Below are 26,887 nucleotides of genomic sequence, written 5' to 3' on the forward strand. Positions count from 1 at the left end.
ATTTCAAAAACTACAAATTATTGAAACCCCATTCAAACTTTAAAATGTTCATCTTACTGTGGGCATGTTTGCCTGAACATGAATATTTGAAATGTTTTATAGTTTTAGAAATATACTCCTTTAAAAGTTCAGAAATGTATAATGGAGGTCGATGACAGGTTTTGGCACCTCAAAAAAACACTTTCACCTAGAAACTCCATTCACACTTTTTATAATTCATCTTACTGTGGACACAAATGCTTGAACTTTTTACTTTAAAATGTTTTGTAGTTTTTTAAAGGAATTAAAGGAACTTACTCATGCACATTACTAAAACATAATTTTTAGTAATGTTTTAGTACTCCAGCATTGAACTAGGAGACCTGGGATTTGAACATGGGATCTCTGTGCTGAGAGCCTTATCAGACCACTACACCATCTCTCAATCACTCAAGGCAGATGTCTCTTGTATTGTTGAAGCGTTCTTTCGTATGTTATCCTTCAGTTAATAAAGTTAAGTTGAAATACTCAAGCATTGATCCATAGGAGGACTGACTTGAACATAGAATGTCTGTGTTGAGAGTCTGATCATTAGACCACTACACCATCACTTAGTCACTCTCAACAGATGTCTCTTAGTGCTGTTGAAGCATTCTTTAGTATGTTAGCCCTCAGTTAGTTAAGTTGAAATATGTCAGCATTTAAAGCTGCATCATGTAACTTTACCGTTCTACCCCAGATTTGTCTTTTAGTGCTTTCGAGTTGTTCATTTGTAGTTTGACCTTTATTATTTCAAAGTACTCCAGCGCTGAACAATAATAGTAAAAGGACTGGGACTTGAACATAGACTCTCTGTGGTGAAATTCAGACCATTAGACCACCACACCATCACACAGTTAACCTCAACATGGGTCTCTTAGCAATAGCGTTCAGTTAGTAAAGTTGAAATACTCCAGCATTTAAAGCTTCACTATGTAACTTTCCTGTTTGACCCCGTGTTTGTCTTTCAGTGCTTTTGAGTTGCAGTTTAGCTGTCAAAACTTGACAATGAAAACTCTCTGCTGAAAGACTGAGTATTACTACTGGACTTGATGAAATAGCTAAAAGTGGCATCATGAAATACATAAACAATGAAATAAATAAAAAACGCAATGAAATAAACAATGCAATAAATAAATACATTTATTTAATTGTCTTTTATTTATATCATTATATTTATTTATTTCATTGTGGATTTTATTTATTTCATAGTGGGATTTATTTAAAAAAAAACTGGGACCTATGCTGCCCTGCCAAGCCAAAGTGCAGTAACTACGTTTTTGGACACACCGACTTGTTTGTGTATCCCAAAGGTCAAATTAGCCTTTGTGATTTTGAGAGGTAAACAATTACCTCAAGAACAGATGTACAATTAGTGTAATATCACTTATATGCAGATATCTCATTTGGCTGACCAGTTGAATCACTTTGAATCCCATTTTTCAGTGTTTTTTGTTTTCGTAGTTACTGCTCTTTAGCTTGGCAGGGCAGTATGGATTTCCATAGGCCATTGTCAAGCTATTGTCAAGCTGTGCATAAGAGCTGACAGCTGAGATGACTCTGTGAGAAGTAATAAAGTAGTGGTGGAAATTATAATTCGTAACCGTTTTGATCAACAGCTTAACCATGTGCCATGTCATGTGATGCTACTACAGCACACTTTAATTGCAAATTACTATAATATATATACTGTACACACACACACGTGATTTTTGAATATAACAAGCCTTCTGATGAGAACATTGGCAATAAGGCAGGATGAATGTGTTTATATACGCTGTTTTATTTTATTTACCCAGGGTAGTTCAGCAACGCCCTGTACATTAAAACCTGGGAACTGACCAGTACAACCACACTGTCGGCCACTGAGCAGCTCCCTTGCTCAAGGGCACTTCAGTGGTGATGGGGGTAGGGTGAGTTGTGACCATTCACTTCCTCATCCAGATCTTTCCAGCCGGTCCAGGGAAGCAAACCGGCAACCTTCCAGCAACAAGTGCGCTCCTCTAACCTTTAGGCCAGCGCTGCCCCATACATATACATATGTATGCATGTCACAGGCGTGTTGTCAGGTCGCTCAAAACGAGCGTGATTACCAACTGAAGCATATTGGAGGATTTTGGCAAAACATTTGGGGCCCTACCCACACGTTTAACTGTGTTGCTCATTCCACGATTGCACAATCCTTACAAGTTATACCTCGTTGTAATGGGGACTAATCAACGATAAAAAACGATATAAAATACAATACCAATTGGTATTGAAGGGGAGAAATAATCAACCGAAGTTAAGTTTCCAAAATTTTTGTGAGGAGTTTATGTACACACACACACACACTGTATAAAATATTCATCCATAAACATAATTGTGGTTAAAGAGATTGCTTAATAAAGACCAATATTACTACTCTAAGAAGACTTCAAGCAGTTCTTTCTTCCGTTGTTCTGCATCACATTCCATTCTGATAATCTGTGGTTGTAGAGAGCTTATGGAACAAGCATTCCTAGCATTGATGTGTGCACAGACAAAACAGAAGATAATTGGCATCAGAGAAAAACATCCGGTATTTAAAACAGCACAAATGTGATTCTAAGCACAAAAAAAACTATTTAAGGTAAAGAAATAAAATAAAAAAAAACAAAAATAAAACAAGGAGGAGCTATACTGATGTTGGGAGGAAAATAATGTTTCAGATTTAACAGAAAACGGTCTCAGACCCAGTTGGTGACACTGAACAAATGAAATGTAGTCAATAGCCATGTTTGTATTTTTTCCCTGTTTGAAGTGAAACGTCAAAACTAGTGTTTCATAGAGTATACCAACACTGACAACTGGATACAGTTTCAATTAAGGACAGTATCACTTCAACAAAAGGAAAATAAATTATATTTCATGACCTTAAACACTGCTTAGAGAAAAGGGTCCAAAATGTTGTCAGCTGGCAGCTCTCAATATGAACCCACTGTATGTCCCTGTGGTAACAGAGTTGCAAAAGGCGGTTGATCAGCGTCGCCTGAAGGCGCGGGAGATCCTCCAGGCGTTGGGTTCCTCGTAGCGATTATAGAGAGGCTCCAGTTTCTGTAACTTCTTCTGTCGACTGAGGCGTGTCGGGTCGCCGACTCTGTAGAAGGCCGGGGCAAACTCCACCAGCCAGCGTGGGTCAATGGTGGTCACCTCACGCATGTACTCCTTAGTGGTCAGTACCAGCTCATGGTACACTAGCCTGGGGAACCGGATCATATAGAGGGGAATGGGTGAAAATTATGATTCATTTGCATCCATAATGAAAGGGCACAGATGCGAGGTAAAGAAAGAAAGGGAGAAAAAAAAAACTTGTGAAAATGTCAAAAAATAATTTCGATAAAAACAATAAGAAATCCAAAGGGGGTTTAAGATCAGAAAAATCAGAAAAAAACAAAAATCTATCAAGCCGACAAGTAAAGACAACTTGGATTATAGAATGTGGAAAAAATGACAACTTATTTTTTAAGGGAGGGAAACTAAAATAGCAATATTTTGTGTCAAATAAAAAAACATTTGATTACAGGTACAACTTGAGACAATCAGTGTACCACTATCTCAAGGTATCTTAAAGGAGTACTAGTTTACCCCAAAAATGACTTTCATCCTATCAATTACACACACCATGAAGCCTTGAATTCACTCTTTGAGTCTACTACTGAGTCTTTAAGTCTCCTACCGTCATCAAATTATTGGTTTAGGAATGCGACAAAAAAAAAAAAATCTCACCATGAATTCAAGGCTTCATGGGGTGTGTAATTGATAGAAAATAAGTAATTTTTTGGGTGAACTACTCCTTTAACGTATTTGAACAGACCAATGTTCAGCTAATAATCACATTAGTTTTCATCACATTGCTTCTTACAAAAATGTAACCAAACCCTCCCATCATGGAATGAGCGTAGACTCACCACTCTGGCTGTCGGTTGAAGAGTGTACTAGAAGGGTGGAGGTACACCACCTGCTGGTCTATCAGGGTACGGTAGCCCTCCTGAGGGTGCTTGCGGGCTGCATTCCTGAAGTAACCGCTGCAGATGGCTTTCTGGACCCGCATGGCAGCTTTCCCACAGGATACCACATCTAGCTTATGTCTGAGAAAGGTGAAGCCACATTTGGGTGCCATAGTTTAATGGGTGAAGGCCCTCTTCTAATCTGAAGGTCACAGATTAACCCCCAGTCCACCCAGTATACATGTCCAATTGTCCCAGAGCGCTCATCATGACCATCTGAGCAGCCATCAGCTGGGTGAAGCTTTAATAAAATGTCTTTGCGGGTCAAAAGTTTGTCTATTAAATGTACATGAGCCACCTACCATAGATATACAGTATACATAGTTTTTTTTCCCCATCAAACATTTCAATGAATACCATTGAATTTAAAAAACAAAAACTGCAAGATTTAAATTAAACAAGACACATGTCCGGTGTGGGATACCTGTCCATGATGCTCATCATCTGTTTACGGATGTCCTGGGCTCTCTTTAAGGAGCGTGCCTGGATGAAGTTCTCAAAACACCAGGGGTTTGCGAACTTGTTGTTTTTCCAGGAGTTGTAGACGGCCAGTAAAGTCAGATGGTCTCCCTCAAGCTGGAAGAACTTAGCTTTCTTCTGGTCAGCCTGGGCCTGCTTGTCCTGTAGAAAGAACAATGTGACTGTTTTACCGTTTTCCCTTTGTTCCACAGCACATTGGAGCTTAAACATCACTGGCCTTCAGTGTTTTTAATCTTTGCCATGTTATTGATAACAAGTAAAACAGGTTTTCTTTTTACGCTCTTCTCAGTTTCAGTAGTAGCCCATTCACAAATTAATCTAGTTAGCATTACTTACAGCTAACACTGGAGGCTAGAGGCAACAGATAATAGTGGTATTTTTTTTATTATTTTTTTGTGCATTACCTTGGGTCTGTAGAAGATGTTCTGTACAGACAGCATAGACACGATGGTGAGCATCTCTTCACCACAACTCAGATGGACGGACATGATCAACATCTTACACAGCATGGGCTCCAGAGGGAACTCAGCCATCTGAAACACACACACACAAGCCACGATGAAGTGCATGCACAGGGTGTCCGTGACCCCTAGGGGGTCCTTAGAGTTACTACAGGGAGGCCACCAAATCTTTGTGTGATATGAGTTTTACATTAACCACTTGAAACCTAGCGTCCCTATTTTGAGGAGATCTACAAGCTCACGCGAGGCGTTGTGAGCTTGTAGATTGACTATTTTTGGCAAAGAGGTTTGGTGTAGAGGGAAAAAAGAAAAGTTAATCTGAAACACAATTTTATACAATATAGAGGGGGTCCCTGCTTCATTTCTCTCAGCTAGGGGGTCCTCAGCCTGAAAACGTTGAAGACCGCTGCTTTACACCATTCATTCATTGGGTCTTTCTTGACATGTTAAATGGTCTGCATTTCTATTTCGCCTTTATGCAAATCGCTTTACGATGTTTGTTACATTCACCCATACATTCACACTGATGGTGCAGGCTACCATGCACGGCTCCAACCTGCTCATTAGGCGTTCAGTGGGGTTCTTGCTCAAGGACACTTCAACACAAAGACAGGAACAGCCAGGGATTGAGCTGGGAACCTTGTGGTTCCCAAACGGCCACTCTGCCTCCTGAGCCACAGCCACCCTATATACTAGAGATGCGCGGATCGCGGTTTTAGCCGCGGTTGCCGCAGTTAACCGCAGTTTGGGTGGATTTGGGTCAATCAAATATAATTATTAATTAATATCGGATAAACCGCGGGTGAAATATTGCGGTAAATAAATTAATGATATCTATCCATAAAATAGCTAAATCTCTGCGTGCTTGTGTCTGTGTGAGTGTGTAGAGCAGCCTCTGTGCGATGCGATCACAAAATGCATTGATTTAGCCTATGGAATGTCGGTGCGTCTTTTTTCTTTTTTTTAAACCGGTGCTGCTGTGCTGCGCTGAAGAGCAGTGCGCTCTGTATGTTGGATGCCGCACAGAGTCTGTATGTTCAGCGCAGCAGAGCATTGCGCTCTGTATGTTCAGCGCAGCACCGGTTTAAAAAAAAGAAAAAAGACGCACCGACATTCCATAGGCTAAATCAATGCATTTTGTGATCGCATCGCACAACTAATACTAAAACTAACGGGGAATACCAGAAAATAATAATATTTTGACATACGGGAAAAACGGTTGGTGCGGATGCGGATATTAAAATTGGATGATATAATTATTGCGGTTGGATAACGGATGGATAATTAATTTGTACATGCGGATTCGGATGACCATGAGAGGCCATCCGCGCATCTCTACTATATACTGTACGTGTCCATGTGTCTTGATTGTGTCTGATGCCTTACGGCAGGAAACCAAATTACCAATTTGGGACAATAATCTCTTTTGATTCAGAAGTTGGTTCCATTCAAAAATGTGAGAAAACTAATGGTAACAGTTTAAAAAAAAAAAAATTCAACCATGTTGGTTTATCAGATATTATCTCCAGGTTTTTTCTCCCCGACATTTATTCCAAAATAGTTTAGCCCTACTTAGGGCAATACATGGCTTTAAGTGGCATTTCCAGGAAATGATTAACAACTTGTCTGTGTCACCCAAGTGTGCTGTGCTTCTGACAAGCCTAAGGGGTAAATAGATCTAACAAGGCCATATTTGTTGCATTTTCTGCTTCTATAACATTATTTCCCCCCAGAATAGATTACATTATTTCAGCTGTCATGAACAATATATGGGACATTTTAGGATGTCCTCTAGTCTATTTAGTTCTGTTTCTGACATCTGCTTCCAAAGTAGTGAGTCTGACTGCATCTCAGAATTTCCCCATTATATAGTAAGTCTTCAGCATATCCAGTTACATTTACCTGATGTGTTCACAAATCTTATACGCAACATGGATGTTCCCCTGTTCCTTACCCTTCTCCCCAGCCTCGTCAGCAGACCTTCATCGTCCAGAGCTCCCAGTGTGTAGAGCTGCTCCAAGGCTGTGATCAGCGTCTCCATGGGAGGAGCGTCCATGAAGTCAAACGCTACCAGGTCATTAATACCCATGGCCTGGTGAAGAAAGGACAGCAGGTAGTAAGTAATTGAAAAAGTAATCGACAGACTAACCATAAGAAAATAATCGATAGCTGCAGACCTAACGGCAAATTAATTATGCGGAACTCGTAGTTCAGCAAAGTTTGGCTCAGTGATGGACGTGAGATCAAATCCTGTCATGACTTGCTTTCCCCTCCTCTGTTTCTACAGAATAAGAATCAGCATCACAGTAGCTATACGGGAATTGTCTTAAGAAACATCAGTGCAGGAGTGATATTGATACTGGTAGACATAAAGAGGGTTTACAAAGCCTTACATTTAGTGCAATGAGACAAAGAATGGAAAACTAAGCTAAAGACTTTTGAATGTCCCAGACATCCTAATTAAGATTTAATTTAGCTAAAATATTGTCATGTCAACCAATCCTATGTAACATGTACTGTGTACCTTCAGAGACAGCACAGTGCTGGCCAAGTTGGTCCTCTGGATCTCGGGCACATTGGTTGTAAGCATCTCATCCCTGTAGGCTCTCTCCGTGTACAGTCTGTAACACTTTCCTGGGCCTGTTCTACCAGCTCTGCCTGACCGCTGTTTGGCCTGGGCCTGAAAAATACAAAGATAAACGTTTACCATTTTGTATTAGTCAAACAAAACAGCACCCTTAAGACTATATTGATCACATTTAACTCTATTCAACAAATTGGAGATGCATGGTTTAAAAACAACAATAACCCATTAAGACCTGAGGCCGATTCTACAAATGTCTTCTAAATCCTAACAGTTTTCTGAAAAATCGCTTTATCAGTGGTTCTCAAACTTTTTCATATCAAGGACCCCCAAAATTATATGTATTTGGCCACCGACCCCATCTCAAAATATGTTGTTCCAGGGACCCCCAGAAGCAAAGATTGTAGTTAAAAATACCTGATATTTGCACAAAAAAAAAGATTTTAAAAAAGATAGCAGATCTACAAGCTCATAGGCATGGCACAAAGTGACACGCTATGAGCTTGTAGTATATCTGCTATATTTTAATAGCCAAAGAAATTAAAATTACACAGATGCTTTCCCAGGTTTTAATGGGTTATGCCATTAACTCATTCACTGCCACAATTATTGCTGGCCGCGTTTGCCCACTGCCAGAGATTTTTCATTTAAAAAAAAAAGTACTCAGGAGCCGAGATACAGAATTTTTAAGTTTTAAGTTAACAAGGAAGTGGATGGGAGTGTAGATCTTTAACAAATCATATCTCCTTGGTCTTTGGGTCAAATTTGAAAAAAAAACTAAAAAAAACTAAAAAAAAAAAATAATAATTTTTTTCAAAAAAAGAAAATTACGTTTTTTACGTCAGTGGCAGGATTGGTAAACGGGACAAATTACGTTTTTTACGTCAGTGGCAGTGAATGAGTTAAGTAAGATAATAGTAAAGTACCTTGATTCATGAAGTTAAGCATCCTGTTAAACTAGCCTACCTGTGATATAGGAGTCACCACTAGTTGGTCAATGCCAGTCTTGGAATTATACACTATCTGCTTGACAAAGCCAGGGTCCACCACATAGTAGACTCCATCAATGGTCAGAGATGTCTCGGCGATGTTGGTAGCAATGATGACCTACAAGCAAGAGAACAAAGTGGAGAATGATAGAACTGAAATCTATAGAAAAGGTATGAGAATCAGGGTTGAGACTGGTTCTGTGTTGATTTATCCGTCATCAAGGATTTAATAAGGTCTTGGGATATAATATATATGGTCAAATATAATAACTGACTCTATGTATTGAAATTAAGTCAGCGTTCATTTACCAACAACGTGTTTTGGAAACAGCATGTGGCAGACATCAAATTTTAACCAAAATCAAGTATGGAAAATATTTATATGATACCCATGACCCATCCCTAGCTCTTTCCCATCCCTAACCTTACCTTTCTGCTGCCTATAGGAGCAGGGTCAAAGATCCTTGTCTGCATCTCGCTGGGCAGGGCGGAGTATACGGGCAGGATGATGAGTTCAGGAACATCAGGTCCCAGAGACTTCATCCGTTCATACAGGATCTCACAGGCCGTGTCAATCTCCTCCTGACCGGTCAGAAACACCAGAACATCACCTGGACACAGGAGGAGATGGAGGAAGGTTTGACTACAGCTTTTGGAAGCCTGAAAAACTAAAAGGGAGCCTGCACACTTAACCACTTAAACCCTATCCCGGCCAACAAGTTCAAAACTTTCTGATCTGATCAGATTTGGATTTTGGGTAGTTCAAAACCCAAAATCTGGATTGGGATCACTCTGATATCCGATCAGATCAATAAATCAAATCCATGCTTTAATCTGGACCAAATCTTGAAAACGGGTAGTTCAAAACAAAAACATAGGATTGGGATCAGTTTGATCCCCCCCAAAAAATCTGGATTACCTTAATCCAACTGGAGGGGTAGATTTAGAGTGGATTACCAGAGCAAAAGAAACTATACAATTAATTTAAACATGTTTCATTATAAATAAGATGTTAAAGTTTGTAAATTGAAACAGTACCTCATTTGTAGCCTTTATGGGTATTAAACTTTGCATTTATTTTTGTCACATTTTATCGTCACTATTCTGGGCACAAGAAAAAACTGATTCGCTCAGTTCGGATGATTTTTTCTTCTCACTTCGCTTCTCAGTCTGGCCACGGTCCCATTTGACTCGTATTTCCAAACGTCACCAATTACGTAGGCAAGTCAGGAAGTGACTCGAATTTTACATTGGAAGCCACTGGTCCCCCCACTGACCACAATCCTAAGCCGCGGTGCCTGGGTGCCCGCGGGTGCCTGTCCCACCCCTTGGAAATAGCCCACAGAATAGGGACGCTAGGGTTCATAATATGGTTAAATGCTCTAATTTGATGTAGAGGGGAAATTGAGGGGACCAAGTATAGAACCCTGGGGGACCCCGGCCAATTCAGTTTAATTAAGGTTTATTCTGCATTCGTCATTGCCCATCTTATCTTCTTATCCAACCTCGGGCACGGCTGTATGCCTGCCCTTGGTCTCAATGACAAACGTGGAACACCAGTGTGTTTTCCACCTCTCCTGTTTCCAGGATGTAGATGTTACCTGGAGGTTCAGTCAGGTGGATCTGCATGACGGTGATGAGGCCGGCGTCCAGATAATCTGTCTCGGGTTCTTTGCAGTAGAGGACCTCCACCGGGTATGTCCTTCCAGGGATGGTGAAGATGGGCGCTTCGTAGAAGTACTGAGAGAACTTGACGGCGTCCAGTGTGGCCGAAGACACTATGAGCTTCAAGTCCTTACGTTTCTGTATAGTCTAAGAGAGAGTGTGCGGTATTTACATTTGATTTCATATGGACAAAGGAATTAGAACTCAGCATCACTCTCTAAGAACGATTCCACACACGAGAGGATAATATAGAATGTGAATAGAATTGTGGAATTTATTTTTGGACTAAATGTTTTAGGTGTTCAATGTGTCTCTAAAGAAGGCTGGAGGGACACAAATGTTATCCATTTATCCATAACTGTCCATAAATAATTGGGACTGTACAATATCTTAGTTACTCTGGGTACACCATTATTTTCAACAGGCATTTCATATAAAGATTATCTTCTGACTGATCTGTGCAATGGGCATCGACAACTAAACATCAGTAAAACACCATAGGAACATTATTTAGCTTTCCTCAAACATATCCAGTACAGTTGAACTACCGCATGTATCATACGCATACCTTCTTGAGCAGGCCAAACAGCACGTCAGTGTGGATGGTTCTCTCATGGGCCTCGTCCAGCATGATGAGGGAGTACTGACTCATATCAGGGTCTAAGAGACACTCTCTCTGCAGCATACCATGGGTCATGTACTTAATTACCGTCTCCGTGCTTGTGCAGTCCTCAAAACGAATGGTGTAGCCCACCTCAAAAGAAAAATAGGGAAGCAATAGTTAATAAAAATGACATTTCTTTATTTTTCTTAAAAAAAAATTAATACAGTATTTAAATATGGTATCAAAAAAAATGTGGGTGACCATATTCTGAATTCCCAAAAAGAGGACACCTCACGCATGAGTTTCCGGCGCGTACGAAAATTTGCGGGTTGGGTTGGTTACATTTTTGGGGGTGTTTTGTAACCTTAATTCGGTTAATTTGGTTCCAAAAATGTACTCCAGAAGTGTAGATTTTTTTCAATGAATGACAAGCAGCGCGATGTCCGTGCTGTCCAGTGTGTGTGTGTGTGTGTGTATGTGTCTTGTTGACATATGTGCTGGAGACTGTCAGCAGTGTTGCCAAGTCTCGTGGGAGAAATAAGGAAACATCTCCAAAAACAAGCCAGAAAAACATTGTTGCTAAGATACGTTCCCCCCTACTGATACACAGATACAGTACACGCTACCCAAACGCTCAAAACCCCGGACATTTGAAGGATTTTATAAAAAAAACCCGGACAGGCCGGACAGCCCCCCAAAAGAGGACATGTCCGGGTAAAAGAGGACGTATGATCACCCTAATCAAAAATAGACGTGAAGTCTAATTAGTAGAGGACCTGGCTAAGATATGTAGGCACTCAATTTAGGAGAGAATATCTCAACTGTTCTTGGCTAATATGACCCCAGGGAACAACTTAGGAACTGTGAGCGATTCTCTATCCTGGACGAAATACCAGAAAAACGACCATACCCTGTGCGTTACTTCCAACACGGCTCTATCTGCTAAACCGTTGGAGCTACAGATTTTCTGAGGTGCTCAAAATGTTAGGAATACTCATGTTTAGGGAAACATAGAAAAGTGTAAAATTTCTAATTTGATATTTTATGACAAATATTTTATGACATAAAAAACACAAAAAGAACTGCCAACTTATTACAGTCCAGGGCCATAGGGATATTTTTGTGTGAATCAGTCTAAAAGCACCAACATTTATGTAACCCAGGCCACCACCTGAAAAAGGTTTTAACTACAACTTCTGAACCAGATGGGCTATAAATGCAAACTTGGTGTCTATTTTATGCTTTTTGAGCATTAGTAACAAATTGGAATGCTCATATTTATGATTTAATCTATCTAGAGCACTCTGATTTGCTTATTACAAATATGGCCACTATACCAAAAAAGTTTCATCCAGCTTGAGTGCAGAGTTGTGGGAATGAGTTAAGATCAAACTGGAGAAAACAAATAACCTGTGTACAGATGTCATTTTATTGAAACGATATATTATGAGTAGAACCCAAATGATACAATAACAGCCCAGTACATGAAAGTATGATAGTAATAACTGAGACATATTTAACTAGGTCCAGTTGTAAATTGTAGACAGGTGCTCTTTTACAGTGGTTTTGAATGAGGATGGGGAGCCGTTCGATGTCTGGTGGTAGGGCGTAAATCTGAGCTCTCATGTTGGTGTCTCAAACATCTCATTGTCTATCCCCAGGTTTTCTGTGTTTATGGTTTTCAGTTTTTCTGGGTCTGTATCCCCTCCAATCAGCCTGCTGTAAGGTGAGATGTCCTCCCAATTGGTGGGGTTACGAAACGCGTCCGGGTGTTTCTCAAAGAAGCTCTGGAGTTGGCTCTTGGCCAGCCTGCTGGCATTGTCCACAGCGAAGGCATCAAAGTGCTCCTTCATTTTCTCTGCATAGTGTTTCTTGTATGCACGCTGGGGATAGTTCTCCTGAGAGCAGAAGTTTGTGCAGCAAATGACAAGGAGACCAACAATGGCAGCTCCAATAATGAGCAACCAGCCCATTATCTGTGGATGAATAGAAAGAGCACCCGCTTACATATTAGCATTGAAGCTTGAATGGACATAAAGAAAATGTTATGCTGATGAGGTTAATCTGATATTTTAACTCAATCCTGCACAATCTGTGCTTGTGCTTCACAAATTAATGCCCACATTTCATTCAAGACGCAGAGCAGTGCTTACCTGTGAGTGTGCCCTGAACCTTAGAATCTGCTCCTTGCCATTGGATTTGTCGCAGGGCAGTTTGACCAACTCCTGAAGACAATGTTCTGTCTTGTTTAAACAATACCCTTTCATGCCGCTGGCAGAACACTCGTAAATGGTGCCGTTTAACAGAGCTGCACACAGCCATATTATAGGGACAACACTGGCACGAACGAAGATTTTGCAGTCTTCCCATTGCCATTTGCATTGCACCCTCCTGCGGTTGCAACACTCTGTGTAGATCCACCACAGTCTGGTGCTGAAGAAAAGGCCAAGAATCAGAAGCACTGCCGCCGGACCAAACAGGAAAGTCATCCCATATTAAAAGTTTTCTTTGCTGCAGGGACAATTAAAGGAGACCACGGAGAAGATATGCTCACCGCCGACGGTTATCAGAGCCATGACACCGTAACCAATGATGGTCTTCTGTGTCATGAAGAAATTCAGGAAGGGTTGGAACTTATCCATATTAACGATGAGAATGTTTCCAGATGCACTCCACAAAAATCAATGTAAGATAGAAATTAAGTAAGTAAAGCAAAGTGAATGAAAACATGAGAAGGAGAGATTAGAATCTGTATTCCATACAATGATGGTTGTGAGTTGACATCTGCTGTGTAACTTCCTTTGACTGCCCTTTAGCTCTGGCTTTATACCTCCCTCGCTCTGCCCACGCTTTCCAACCCTTTCCCACCCTTTTTCCTCTGGCTCTCTTCCGTTTTAGTTTCAGTTTCTGTTTTGGCAACTTTTGGTGATCTGGTGAAATAGAGAGGTGGACCAATTCAAGGTTCAAGGAGTTGTATTGTCATTCCGTACAAGCAAAGAACAAAATTAAGACCTAAAACACTAGAATACCTAATTTAGAAGTACATTTGGGTTCCCCCTCTATTTTATGCAATTAATTGATTGCAGACAAATGGTCTCTGTCAGGTGTAAACCAAACGTCTAAAACTGTTACTTTTCAGGATTCAAATACAAAAGCATCAAAAGTAGCAGATCGACAAGCTCGAAACGCGTCGCTTCACACCACGTTTCACGCTTCTGGATCTGCTACTTTTGATGCTTTTTCCCGGTTTTAATGTGTTAACTCCTTAATCACCCCAAAATATATACCAATTTCTTTAGTCCTTTCTACCCTTTCCCTCCCTTTAAAGGGATAGTTCAAGGGATAGTTCACCTCGATTAGTTACCCCATGGAGACATGAATTCATGGATATTTTTTTGCTTTTGTCGCATTCCTAAGCCAATAATTTGATGACCAGCAGCAGTTCCGGTAGGAGACACAAAGAGTCTCCTTTGTGTCTCCTACCGGAACCGCTACCACTCCGCTGGTCATGGACATGGATTAAACTTCATATTTATGATGAATGTAGGCCAACACACTTTGGAACAAGTGTGTTCTCTTTCGTCCTACATAGCAGCAGGTGAGTCATTTAATGATCTCATGCCGACTAAAGTTGTCTACAGAATTGTACAGCAGCACGCAGTCTGATGTCGTCAATTAAACTATCATATGTTGTTTTCTTGAAGGATGATATGGAATTTAAAATGCTAAAAACATATTCATATGGCTCTGTTGCACAATGTAAGGTGGTCTAATCAGCACTGAAATACTTGCAATGTGTTGCTTATTTGATCAATTATGCACAGCTGCCTCCAATGATATCCCCGCTGCATGTCAACTTTATATTTGAATGTCCCTTGTAGTGTTGTAGTAGGACACACTCACTGTATCTATCTACGTTATCGTTTAATGTTCTCTCATGTAGCCTACACAATTATAAAGGACAGGAAAAATATGAATTGTCTATCCTGAGCTAAACCAAACCTGTATGAACTAGTATGATATCATACTGGTCAAAGGTGTATAGAATAGTAATACTACTGTATATAGTATTACAGTTTATGCTGAGCATTGTTGCATATACTGTACTAGCTGTAGCTGTATCATTAGGAATGAGTTCTACTCTTAAATCATTCTATTGTTTCAGTAAAATTACATCTATAAGATACATTGGTTGTTTCATAACATAGTGGCCATATTAGTGATAAGCAAATTAAGAGTCCCCTAGAGATAGATTAAAATCATAAAGATAAGCAATGGAACATGTTTGTAATTGTCAAAAAACATGATTCAGACACCAAGTTTGCATTCGTAGCTCATGTGGTTCAAACGTTACATCCAAAACCCTGGCAGCCATATTGGATTTGGTCACTATGATGACCCCGAAGGCCGCTGGCTCAGGCACCCTTGCTAAATCACTAGAGCATGCCCTGGGACAAGAATATTCCTATAGGCCTGGACTTTAATAAGTTGACAATTTTTAGTAGTTTATTTTAGCTGTTCTGTCATAAAATATAACATTTGAAATGTTACACTCTAGGTTTCCCAAAACAGAGTATTCTGAACATTTTGAGCACCTCCAACAGTTTTAGAAGATAGAGCCATGTTTGAAGTAGTGCACCGGGTATGGTCATTTTAAAAAGGGCATTTTCTATTATTTCGTCCTGGACAGAGAATTACTCAGTTCCTAAATTGTTCCCTGGGGTCATATTAGCCAAGAACCGTTGAGATATTCTCTCCTAAAATAAATGTGTGGACTACAGCTCAGCATTCAACACCATTGTCCCTGCACTTGTTTGGTTTTATTTGTTCTTTTGTCTATTTGTTGTTTGATCTCCTTTTCCACTTGACCTCCCCTCCACCTCTTCTTCTTCCCCTTCTTTTTTTCTATGGAAATAACGATACAATGGGAACTATGCAGGAAAACGAATTTCACCCACTTTTTTACTTCTGTAAACCTGTGATGTGACAATAAGGCTGATTCTGATTCTAAGTTGTTCCCTGGGGTCATATTAGCAAAGAACAGTTGAGATATTCTCTCCTAAATTAAGTGCATACATATCTTAGGTCCTAGACTAAATAGGGCTGCAACAGTTAACCACTTTCAACCTGTTGTCCGTATTTGGGGCATGTCAAGTGAAAATCTTCAAGTAACATTTACTTTACGTTAAATTCCCTGGTTGGTCCAAAGTGGTATTGACAGACACTGCTAACACGATGCTTAAACAGAGAGGGGGAAAAAATGTCCGACTACAATGCTAAAAGGCTGCTCTCATCTAGTGTACAGTCTGAGAGGTTCACTCACCTCCTGTCCCAGACAGCAACCGTACTCTTCAGAGACTCTCTTGGCCACAGACATGGCGGCCACACGGCGGGGCTGAGTGCAGCCGATCTTGCCCCTGGCCGTGTAGCCGGCCTCAGCCAGGTACTGGGTGATCTGGGTGGTCTTGCCGGAGCCCGTCTCTCCCACTACTATCAAGATTTGGTTATCATGGACAGCCTGTAAAGAGACAAAAAAAAGATTTGATTGGAGGCAGAAATATGTTGATAGAATAAATGTCCTTGGGTGTTCTAATAGTGATTCTCAACCTTTTTAATTTCAAGGATATGCATTAGGCCACAGACCGCTTTTTGATAAGATTTTTATCTCAGAGTGTACAAAATGGAGCCAAAGGGTTCATTAAGCTTAATTTATACGGTACACTTTCGGAGTTAAGAGTCCATTTGGTTCCTTACTATAGCTAGGGGACCCCTAATGCAGGGGTTTTCAACTGATGGTGAACCAGGGACCACCACCCTGAATAAGAATCAACCAGGGGACCATTGCTGTGTTGGGTGGGGATATGGGCTAAGATTAGTGTTTTTGGTAACACTTGCTATGCATCCCATGTCTATAATACATTATAATCAGCTTATAACACTGTATGATTATAGTTATAAGAACTAAAATACACATAACCCTCTATAAGACTGTTCCTCAATCAATTGTCCACGGACACATCTTCACATTACTGAATGCATGATCAGGGACCACACGCAATACCTCCACGGTCCACCAGTTGAAAACCCCTGTTCTAATGGATTGGTGGACTGGGGCTACGGACCACTGACCTTTGCTCATTCGAAGATTTCCCTCCATGTCTCTCACACGTACATTCTATCAGTCTTCGACGTCGTTCTAGTAAGGTTTTTACGCTATTAGAACATAACATTTTAAAAAGCACCTGTACAAGCTGTTCTTTGAGTTTGAAGATGGGCAGATTCTCTCTCTGCTCCAGGATGGTCATTTCGGTCTTCTTGCCGTAGGACACCGTGTTTATGTTACCCCCGAATGCGTATCTTTTCCACTCTGGAAGATCAACGGGCATTGCCCCGATCCCCCTCATGTTGGCTGCAATCTGCCTTCCTTCATCTGCATGGGGGAAGAGAGAGCGAGGCATAAAATAAGTGTAAAGCAAACCTGTCATCAGCTCAGTGACCTTTGTGATTAGTGTCACTAATCAATCTAATCTAATTCCTAACAGTTTTTTGAAAAAAACTTATGTTACTATGTCAGTGGTTCTCAATCTTTTTCATGTCAAGGACCCCAAAATGTATATGTATTTGGCCGCGGACCCCCATCTCAAAATATTTTGTTCCAGGGACCCCCAGAAGCAAAGATGATGAGTTAAAAATGTTCGCTTTAAAAATATATATATTCAAAGATTTACACACATTTTCACGAATTTTCAAAAACAGCAGATCTACAAGCTCATAGCGCGGCACTCGGTGCCGCGCTATGAGCTTGTATATCTGCTATTTTTGAATAGCCAAAGTGTAAAATAATGCTTTTTAGCTCAAATCAAAAAGTGACACGGATGCGTTCCAGGTCTCAATGGGTTAAGGGCTGGTTTAGGGGTAAGTCCCTGTGACATACTAGCGTTATGTCCAGGGGGCTTATATCGTTTTCGTAGGAGGTGCAACGTAAGGGAGCACTTGTTTTCGGACAGCAACAACGGAGGCCCGTCGTCTGAAGCATACTTGGGCCACGAGAGGCAAACGCCGAGCGACCTCAGGCAAAGCCAGTCGCCGTGCCGAACGTTGCGAAGTCCACTTCGGCGCCGTTTCGAGTTACGTCCCGATAGGGACAGAATCGTAAATCAAAAGTTATTTATCTGTGACGTGGTAAGAACAGAAGCGGCTGTCGGGGGAATCGGATGGTCGCCGGTTTGTTCCCGGGCTCCTCCACAAGCTGTGCCGACTGGTTAAATATCCCTGAGCAAGACACTCCCTCAGAGTAAGACACAGTTGGGTCAATGCAGAGAATTGATTTCCCCCCTGTTTATCACTACAAATTCCATCTTTTATTTTTGAATTAGAGCCAATGCAACCTTCCGGCAGGATCCTTCCAACCCCCCCCCCGCAAACTACTGTTTTTGTATAACCAAGACGAACAGCCCTGATAATTAACTTCCAAACAGGCTGCCTTTTGTATTAAACTATGAGTCAGAGCCAGTGTGCCAGGGCTGGAAGGAACCGGTTCACCCCCCACCTCTCTCTCTCTCTCTCTCTCTCTCTCTCGTATAATCTCCTATTCTGCTTCAGGCTATGGAAGACGCAGACATGCAGCACATTATGTCTCCGCAAGCTGCTCTAAAAGTCATCCTGAAGGCAGATAATCATCTCCAGCCACGGCATGGTAATCCAGGGGAGAGCTACTGTACAGCTTGGAGGAGCACTGGCTCCACAGGATGGATGGATGGATGCTGGGAGTGATGGGAGACTTTTCTTTGCCATTAATTACCTGCAGATCTACATATGATCTGTCCGTTGTGACTGCTTTCATCCTCTTAACGACATTCTTGTATGCAATAATAAGCGTAAGGGAACAGTTGACTCAACTCATGCTGGAAAATGTGCTGCGGGCGTGCCCGTCTGTTCATGGACGGCTAATCAGAAACCGTTTGGTCTAGGGTTCTAATGGTTCCCTAAAGTCACTGTCACTGTTTCCAGGTGAAAGCTACTGTAAAGCTTAGAGGACATCTGGCTCCGCAGGATGGATGAAGGCTGGGGTGACCTCTTATTTCTTTTGAGATTAAATATGTACCATTGTGTTTGCTTTCCTCCTTTTTATGAGTTTCTTCTCAGTAATAATGTGTGCGTCTGGGAAGTTGACTCAACTCATGCTGAACTTGTGGGCTTCCCTTCGGGTCAAGCAAGAGTCAAGACTATATTTGTTTAGTTGGTAGGATCTACCAGCCGGAGATGTCATGTACCACAGTACCATTAAACCCTCATTAGAACTGGCCACATCGAAGTCTGTATGCTGGGATTAACCTCAAAGCGCAATGACACTTTGGTAGAGGTTTCCTTTGTGTAGTCACTTTCCCATGATGCAACTCCAAATATTGGTGAGATATCTTGCTCTGTTGATTACTGAAATTGATCATCCCAAATAGTCTCCTCGTTTGACTTGCACTGCACAGTGAAACAGGTCTCAAAGTTACTCTTGACTTTTAGCACAAAAACAACGCAATATATGCGTTGTTTATATAATAATATATAATAATATATAACATCACAAAAACCCAGCATGAAATTGTTTTATCATCAACTTCATGTTGATTTTGCCATTTGCATTAGGAAGAAGACCCAGACTGGATCAGGATCTTCAAACTGCTTTGTGTGGTCTGTTTCACGGTGCAATGTAAGTCAATAAGGCGGCTATTTTTGGAATATCGATTTCTAATATACGGCACAATAAATCTCGCCAATATTTGGAGATGCATCATGGCAAGGTAACTACACAAGCCAAACCTCTGCCAAAGTGTAATTGTGCTTTAAATTCTATATACGTAGTTGACTGGGGTCCCCCAAAGCCCACTCCTTTTCTCCCTCGAAACCAAATCTCTTTGGCAAAAATAGCCGATTACAAGCTCACAACATGTGACGTGTTGAGAGCTTGGCCATTTTCACCAAATGTTCGCCCCCTGAACACGGATGCTAGGGTACTGTACAAGTGGATAATGATCCAGGGCCTTACAGTCGGGCATGGGGTCTATCCAGTTTTTGTTGAGACCCGTGGGAATGGAGTCCATTTCTGCCTCGCGAGCTGCCTGCTTCAGCTCCCTCCTCTCCTTAGACAGGGCACCCTGCATCATGGCCGCCTGGGACATCGAGCCGTCTGGATTCTAACACACAATGACATAATGAAAAGGAGAGGAAAGTGTGCAGAAACTGAAAAGATATGGAAGGTTGTTCAGTGGCACATCATAATGGTTAACTCATATTGAGTCAATAGTCTTTAGCTACATTTGTCAAAAATGAAGAAAAAAAAATATATATATATATATATATATATTAGGGGTGGGACGATATGGGTACCTCACGATACGATATATATCACGATATTAGGCCCACGATAACAATATATATCACGATATTCGATATATTGCGATATCACGATATTCAATATATATTGCAAGAAATTTCACCAACGATATATCACGATATCTGAAAATATCGATATATTGCGATATCACGATATATTGCATGAAATTTCACCAACGATATATCACGATAGTCCTTGTATTCAATTCATAAACACATAAAATAGCACCAAACAGTTCAAAATCATCATTACACAAATACAGAGTAGGAAAAACAACGTATAACAATCAAAAAAAATAAAAATAAAAAATGTCGGCAGTATATCGATTAGTTATCGCGGGAGAAAGTATCGCGATATATCGCGATATCGATATATCGTCCCACCCCTAATATATATATATATATATATATATAGTTGGACTGTTGATCAACATACCTTGACAATTTTAACAGGACTCAAGTTCATGGTGAATTTGGTCTGTCCTCTCAGGAACGGTGGTTCCTCTTCAACGAGGTCAACCTCCAGGTCTTGATCTGTTGGACATGGTCAGAATGATACATCATATTCCACTCTTTATAGTTTCTATGCAGTATTACCATCTGCTGAACATTCTACAAAATAAAATAAAATAACACTGTCTGTACTCTGTACCTTCTTCATCGTCTATGTTAGGGAGGATCCCCGTCTCCTCGTCAAACTCGGGGAACTCCTCTTTAGGCAGAACGTTGGCTGCAATCATCTGAGTGGGGGTGGCACAGTTTCGCTCATGTCAATTTAATGATGGATTAAAAAGACCACGCTTGGTCAACCACATGTTGACCAAGCTCACCACGGATAATATTCAAATGAAACCTAAATATCTATGGATTTGTGCTGTGCCTCGGCGCGCTCAGTGGATTACCTGCTTGATCTCCCACTTCTCCAGGTCGGTGATCTTGGCGAGCCTCTTGCGCTCAGTGGGGTTCTCCTCCAGCTCCAGCAGGCTGGGTTCCACCGGCCGGTCAGGGTTCCTCATGGCTTCATCACCGGTCCCAAAGAGGGCCTGGTTCCTCCGCCGGTTGGGGTTGAAGTCCTCCCCTGTCTCCTGGTCCACGTCCTGAGAGAGGGGACAGCGACACTCTTATGTTTACATGCACAGTATCTGGAATACTGACTCATACTGCGTAAACTAGTTTTTCTTTCAAATGCCCCCATTTCTACATATCCACAAAAAAAAGAAAGAAAAGATTGCCTAGCTTAGCTAACATAGTTACAACATAAATATGTTGGTTCCAGTGGGGATGCTCTTTGTTGTCAGCAGTGGTTATCATAAACAGTGTTTTTATTTATTTTGTATCTCCACCAGGCCAAAGGCAAGGGTGGAGATTATTACAGTTTGTCTGGGGCTAATCTAGCAAACCACAGGACCAATCAGCGCCAAATGTCCTGTGCATGCTGCCAGTAGGCCAAGGAAGTACCATCATGTATTTTCCCACAATTTTACATAATGGAAGTGAATGGGGGCAGGATCGGGCTGAAACTATGCCCAAATATGGAGTCATGTCATAGTGACTGATGCCAGACTGGACACCCAGTGTAGCGAAGTTACAGTATGTGCTCCACTGAGCACAATAAACACATTCATTTCTCTAGTTACTATTATTTTATTCCAGGCAATTTGCTAACAGTTATGACCACTTACCACAGGATGTTGCAACATAATTGACTCTTAACACATGACTGTTGGTCTGGACACTAACACCTGGTTTACTTGGTAGTTTTACAATGGTTTTCAAACTAAATGTGCTCTACAACAATATTTAGTGTCTTTTCATCCAAGGGACGGTGCTTCTAGCGAAAGATGAAATACCAAAAGTAGAAAAATAGAGCACTCACTTCATAGGAGTCCTATAGACACAAAAAGTATATCAAGACTGCAATCAAGTGTGTCTTGTCTTCCATTATGCATTTAGACTCTTTAGACTAAGGCATAATGAACACATTACATTCTCACCTTCATGCTGAGACTGGCTTTGGTTCCCGTGAACGACAGCACCTTGACCTTGACCTTCTGACTTTTGGTGACAACATCAGCCACGTTAGCTATTCGTCCCTCTTTGCGAAGTTCAGAGATGTGCACCAAACCTTCCCAGCGTTTTCTGTAAGATATCAGCACAATTAACCCATTATACTAACACTGCGGTCATAGTCAGACTGAGGGCAGGCAAAGAAATGCTAGAATGTTTTTAAATGTTTGAGGACAAAAACAAGGCCGACACCTTAGCTCAGCGTTTTAGAACTTTGAAGGACAAGTGACATCAAACGTGCATTGTTCATTTAGGATAATGGTGACACTGTTCAAATCCACATTATAGCAGAGACAATAGTAAATAATGAGGGGTGATCAGATTAGATTGGAAATTATTGGGAGCACTTTTGTACAAATAAATGTGTGAAGCAAGCACACATACTGTACACCAGTGGTTCTCAAAGTGGGGTCCGGGGACAACCAGGGATCCTTGGAGGGTTCCAGGGGTTCCCCAGCTAAATTTGTTAATATGGCATCAAAATCAGTTCAACAATATATACATTGGCTAATTGAAAATAACTGATCTACAAGCTCACAACGTGTCACGATGCAACACATTGTGAGCTTGTAAAATCTCAAAAAAACTTGAAAGATTTGGAACAATGTGGAATATACCGGTATTTGAAAAAGATTTACAATGCAAATCTTGTATTGGGGTCCATGGCCAAATATTTACGATTATGTCCTTGACATGAAAACGTTTGAGAACCACTGCTGTGCACAAAACAGTGTAGAGATACTTGGGCTTAGGAGTAGTTAGAGGCAACCCGGCAACTCTGACTTACCTGAGTCCCTCTAGCTGAACGAAGCAGCCAAACTGCATGATGCTGCTGATCTTGCCGTTGTAGATGTCCCCCACCACCGGCTCGTCTGGCGGCGGCCGGTCCACGTGTCTGTCGTTCCAGCGGTCCTCGTGTCTGTCCCTGTCCTCGTCTTGGCGTGGACTCGGCGTGCGGTCGCTCCAGCGGGACGCCCGCTTCCTCCTGCGCTTGTGGCTGGCGTCTCTGTCTCGTTCTTGCGACCTGGACCGCGAACGGGACCGGTGGTGCCCGCCGTCCCCGTCTCTCTCCCAACTTCGGTCCCTGCCCGTCCTGAGGGCCGGAAGATACGGCCGGAGTCAGGTGATTCGTATTCAGTCCAGTGATACAATTAATGTGTAACTTGGTTTTTAAAAATCTCAAAACAAGGTCAGAACTACGTGTTTTGTTAGTTTGGACTTTGAATAGCTCTTGTATAAAATGATATCTAGTCACAATATTCAGTCAGTACAAATGTCAACTAAGGACTTCACAAACGCGTTTTAATGTGATGGTATTCAATCATTTGAAATGGTGGAGCTATCGTTTCAGCGGTATTTCGGGTTCACCTGTTGTCAGAGCTTGTACCACTGACACTGGGCATGAGCATCTCCAACTCTTTCATGGCGGCTGCTGCAACCATCTGATCTTCTTTATCGGGAAGCCTGGAGGCAATCTAGCAGAGACAGGAAGTGGTTAAAAAAATAATGCTCATCACAGCATCTCTTACTAAAATCAACCGGCCAATCAAAAACATTTAAGCAGGAGATAAAAATTTACTTCACAACAATAACTGAAGCATGATAAAAATTTTAAAAAAAGGGTAGAGAAAGGGGATGACATTCAACATTATTTCAAACCTGTGAATATTGTATGTGGCAGAGGAATTGGTAGTTGGCTAAGGCAGGACACACCTAAATCCTGGTACGGCTAAATTATAACTGGTCCCCACTAATTCTCATTATAAAATATAAGATGGTACCACCTCTGTGACATTAGCCACTTCCGTTATATATCAAAACCCATCCACCCATTCCGGTCCTTGGTCTGCCAGGGACATTCCAACTTTCCACGAGGACAAAGGCTGAGTTTCCATCAGCTTGGAATCCCCACTGATGTCATTGGTAGGAAGGTTTCTGAACTGTCCACAGCCCACTTCTGATAATCTCATAATGATAATCTCATAATGAGCATTAGTGGATCCACATTAGAGCATTAGTGGATCCACACAATTATATGAAGATAAGGTTGAAAATGGGTGAAGTGTTCCTTTAAAAAGTATTTTTTAACCAAAATAAAAGACATAAAAAACAAAATCACCAATTGAACAAGAGTTGTAATACTAATTTTGATACGCCATTCATAATTGATAAAAAACAGTCATTCCTTGTCTTATTCAGCCCTAACTCCGTCAGTGATGCTCACCTCACGCTGCCACACAGCAGCGTCTGGCCTGCATGCACCAGGAAATGCTTCTCTCAGCTTATCCTTCTCAGTCTTTGGTTTCGCTGGCGGAGGTGCTGTCACACACATCACCAGAAAGGACATTCATTTAATCATGATAAAAAGAAAACAGTGTTTTGACATTATTCACAGTACATCACAGTAAAATCCTAAGTGTTCATTTGTCCATGTGTAACTCTAGAGTACACAAATGTACTCTGTCTGTCTCTGGAGACAGACAGAGTTCAAAATAAATGTTTCTGCCATACAGTCTATGCAACGGAAGCACTGAAAATGAGAAAAGAACTACAGCAGATGTCCGCCTCCCCCCATTTCCGTTCCGTCTTTGCAGTCACGTAAATGTGTCCCGCTGTCAAAGGTAAATTAACACTGAGGATTTTGCTGTTGTAGGTTTGACACAACATCATGTTGCCATACCTTTACTTGTAGATGGTCGCATGGTTTGGATAAGTCTGAGCAAATTGCCAATAAGGGTATCCTGTAACAGGAAACATGGAATGAGTAAAATCACGCACACAATGTTACAATGTCATGTGACACAATAGATGTTGCACACTTACTGTAAAGTCTGCTCCATTTTCCAACAGAACGGCTTTGAATGCGTCGAATGAATCGTGTTTTTCGGCAAGGTTAATGACGAATTCAGCTGCAAAGGAAAGCCATATTGATTTGCATATGATTGATAACACAACGTGGATTCTATGTTTAACGCTATTCTAATCACGATTTTTGGTACGAGACAGAAACTCAAATCCAAAACCGGTTCATGATGGCACTGAGGCACTCCTCTGAATAAAATTGATGACATTAAATATATTGGTGTATATTCGGAACTCTCATTTAAATCTCATATAGATAGACCATAAGATTAACTTTGGAATCAATGTTCTGTATCGATCTAGATATTGCTACAATGTTTGTAAGAGACTAACTGTGCAACTAATACTTCAAATGTTTTACTATTGTGATGCGGTCTATCAAAATGCCTCAAAATCAGACAGTGTGTATTCCACTTAACACTGTCAGCATATAATAGACACTGAAGCTTTGTCCTTGGATGTCCTTTTCTCACCCATCACTGTACAATGTATGACACTTCAAAGGCCATATCTAAACGTTAAGAAGACATAAGCACTGGCTTCAACATATCTAACTCGTATTCATTTGAATCACCCTTCTTACTTGCAACAATATCTAGTGCCTTTTACTACTAATCATCAAGTCAGACACTCTGTTCAGCTCTACTGTCCCTCTAATCGATTAAGCAATTGGTAAACAAGCCTTTATGTTTAAAGCTCCTTCAGACTGGAATAGTTTACCGGTTGACATTAGATCCATTTTTATGTTAAAGCATGGTGATGCCCTGTCTTCTTACCTTGAAATGGACTGCTCTTGTTATCATGAGGTAGTAATAATCACGTTATACTCACTGTATTGAACCTACTGTACTGTTTAAACCTACTCTCTCCAATGTCAATACCTGATGGTAAATTGTTGATCCAATCTCACCTAACTCTTTGCCTAATATGGCCATTGTTTTGTTATTGTTTATCTGGTGTATGTATACAGGGCATGTTTACTTTTTTTGTCTCTCTTTTTTTGTATTCAGTGATTGTGATGCGCAATATGTATCTATGTTGGGACTTGGGACCACCTCGAAAAGGAGATGGTACATCTCAAGGGGTTTGTCCTAGTAAAGACATTTGAACAAACTCTTACAAACCTTAGATAGGCCTGCATCTTATGGCTAAACTAGCATACTGTAGGTTGGATGCAGTAAATGCTAGTTACTAGCAGTTAGCTGCAGCGAGCTTAGACAAATAACAAAAACGAAACAAAACGACAAAACATACCAAGATCCTTCTCGCTTATTCCCAGGTGATTCTCCAGTTCTGTACACACCTTGGACACCAGAGACAGATATTCAAGACGCTTTATTTCTTCTAAGGCAGCCATTCTTTTCTGTTTACTTTACCAACCCGGAAGTCATTCTCTTCTCATTTGCTTTGTTTTGCAGCTGTTACACCACCAGCTGGGCGAAGCGCTGCTGCCCTCTACCCGTGGGCGGACTCGTTACAATAAAACTGTTCGAGAGACAATAATGTGTATTTTATAGAGTAGGCAATATTGTTACGTTTATGTAGTAGAGGAACCAGTGGTGGAAAAGTATTCACATTTTTTTTACTTAAAGGGATATTTCACTTTCAAATAAAATAAATATTAAAAGAAAAGAAAAAATTAAATAAAAGGGTAATGGAAAAATCACGGCCACCTCATGCATTAGATTAGAAGGGCATTCTATGAGGGGGCCGTGAATTTCCCATAACTTTTTTCATTTATT

The 26,887-nt window shown here is 41.0% G+C and overlaps 2 protein-coding genes across 2 annotated transcripts; both read right to left on the bottom strand.

Moving 5' to 3' along the window:
- Positions 1-1,793: 1,793 nt before the first annotated feature.
- On the bottom strand, positions 1,794-26,532 carry LOC308105431 (ATP-dependent RNA helicase DHX8-like). Its single transcript, XM_080456151.1, has 23 exons — positions 26,400-26,532; positions 25,107-25,192; positions 24,964-25,024; positions 24,508-24,602; positions 23,652-23,758; positions 23,071-23,376; positions 22,211-22,355; positions 21,119-21,313; positions 20,869-20,956; positions 20,653-20,750; positions 19,870-20,017; positions 17,072-17,259; positions 16,153-16,347; positions 10,794-10,979; positions 10,162-10,372; positions 8,990-9,171; positions 8,538-8,678; positions 7,512-7,667; positions 6,942-7,079; positions 4,931-5,059; positions 4,471-4,667; positions 3,948-4,127; positions 1,794-3,238 (listed from the first exon to the last, which is right to left on the bottom strand). The coding sequence occupies exons 1-23, from the start codon at positions 26,500-26,502 to the stop codon at positions 3,019-3,021; spliced, it is 3,555 nt and encodes a 1,184-aa protein (XP_080312277.1). The 5' UTR covers positions 26,503-26,532; the 3' UTR covers positions 1,794-3,018.
- LOC308105433 (calcium homeostasis modulator protein 5-like) lies at positions 12,377-13,456 on the bottom strand. The gene is made up of 2 exons (XM_080456154.1): positions 12,983-13,456; positions 12,377-12,805 (listed from the first exon to the last, which is right to left on the bottom strand). The coding sequence occupies exons 1-2, from the start codon at positions 13,316-13,318 to the stop codon at positions 12,452-12,454; spliced, it is 690 nt and encodes a 229-aa protein (XP_080312280.1). The 5' UTR covers positions 13,319-13,456; the 3' UTR covers positions 12,377-12,451.
- Positions 26,533-26,887: the final 355 nt, after the last annotated feature.

This window comes from Gymnoscopelus braueri, assembly GCF_963280865.1.
Source record: "Gymnoscopelus braueri genome assembly, chromosome: 17".
Classification (NCBI taxonomy): Eukaryota; Metazoa; Chordata; class Actinopteri; order Myctophiformes; family Myctophidae; genus Gymnoscopelus; species Gymnoscopelus braueri.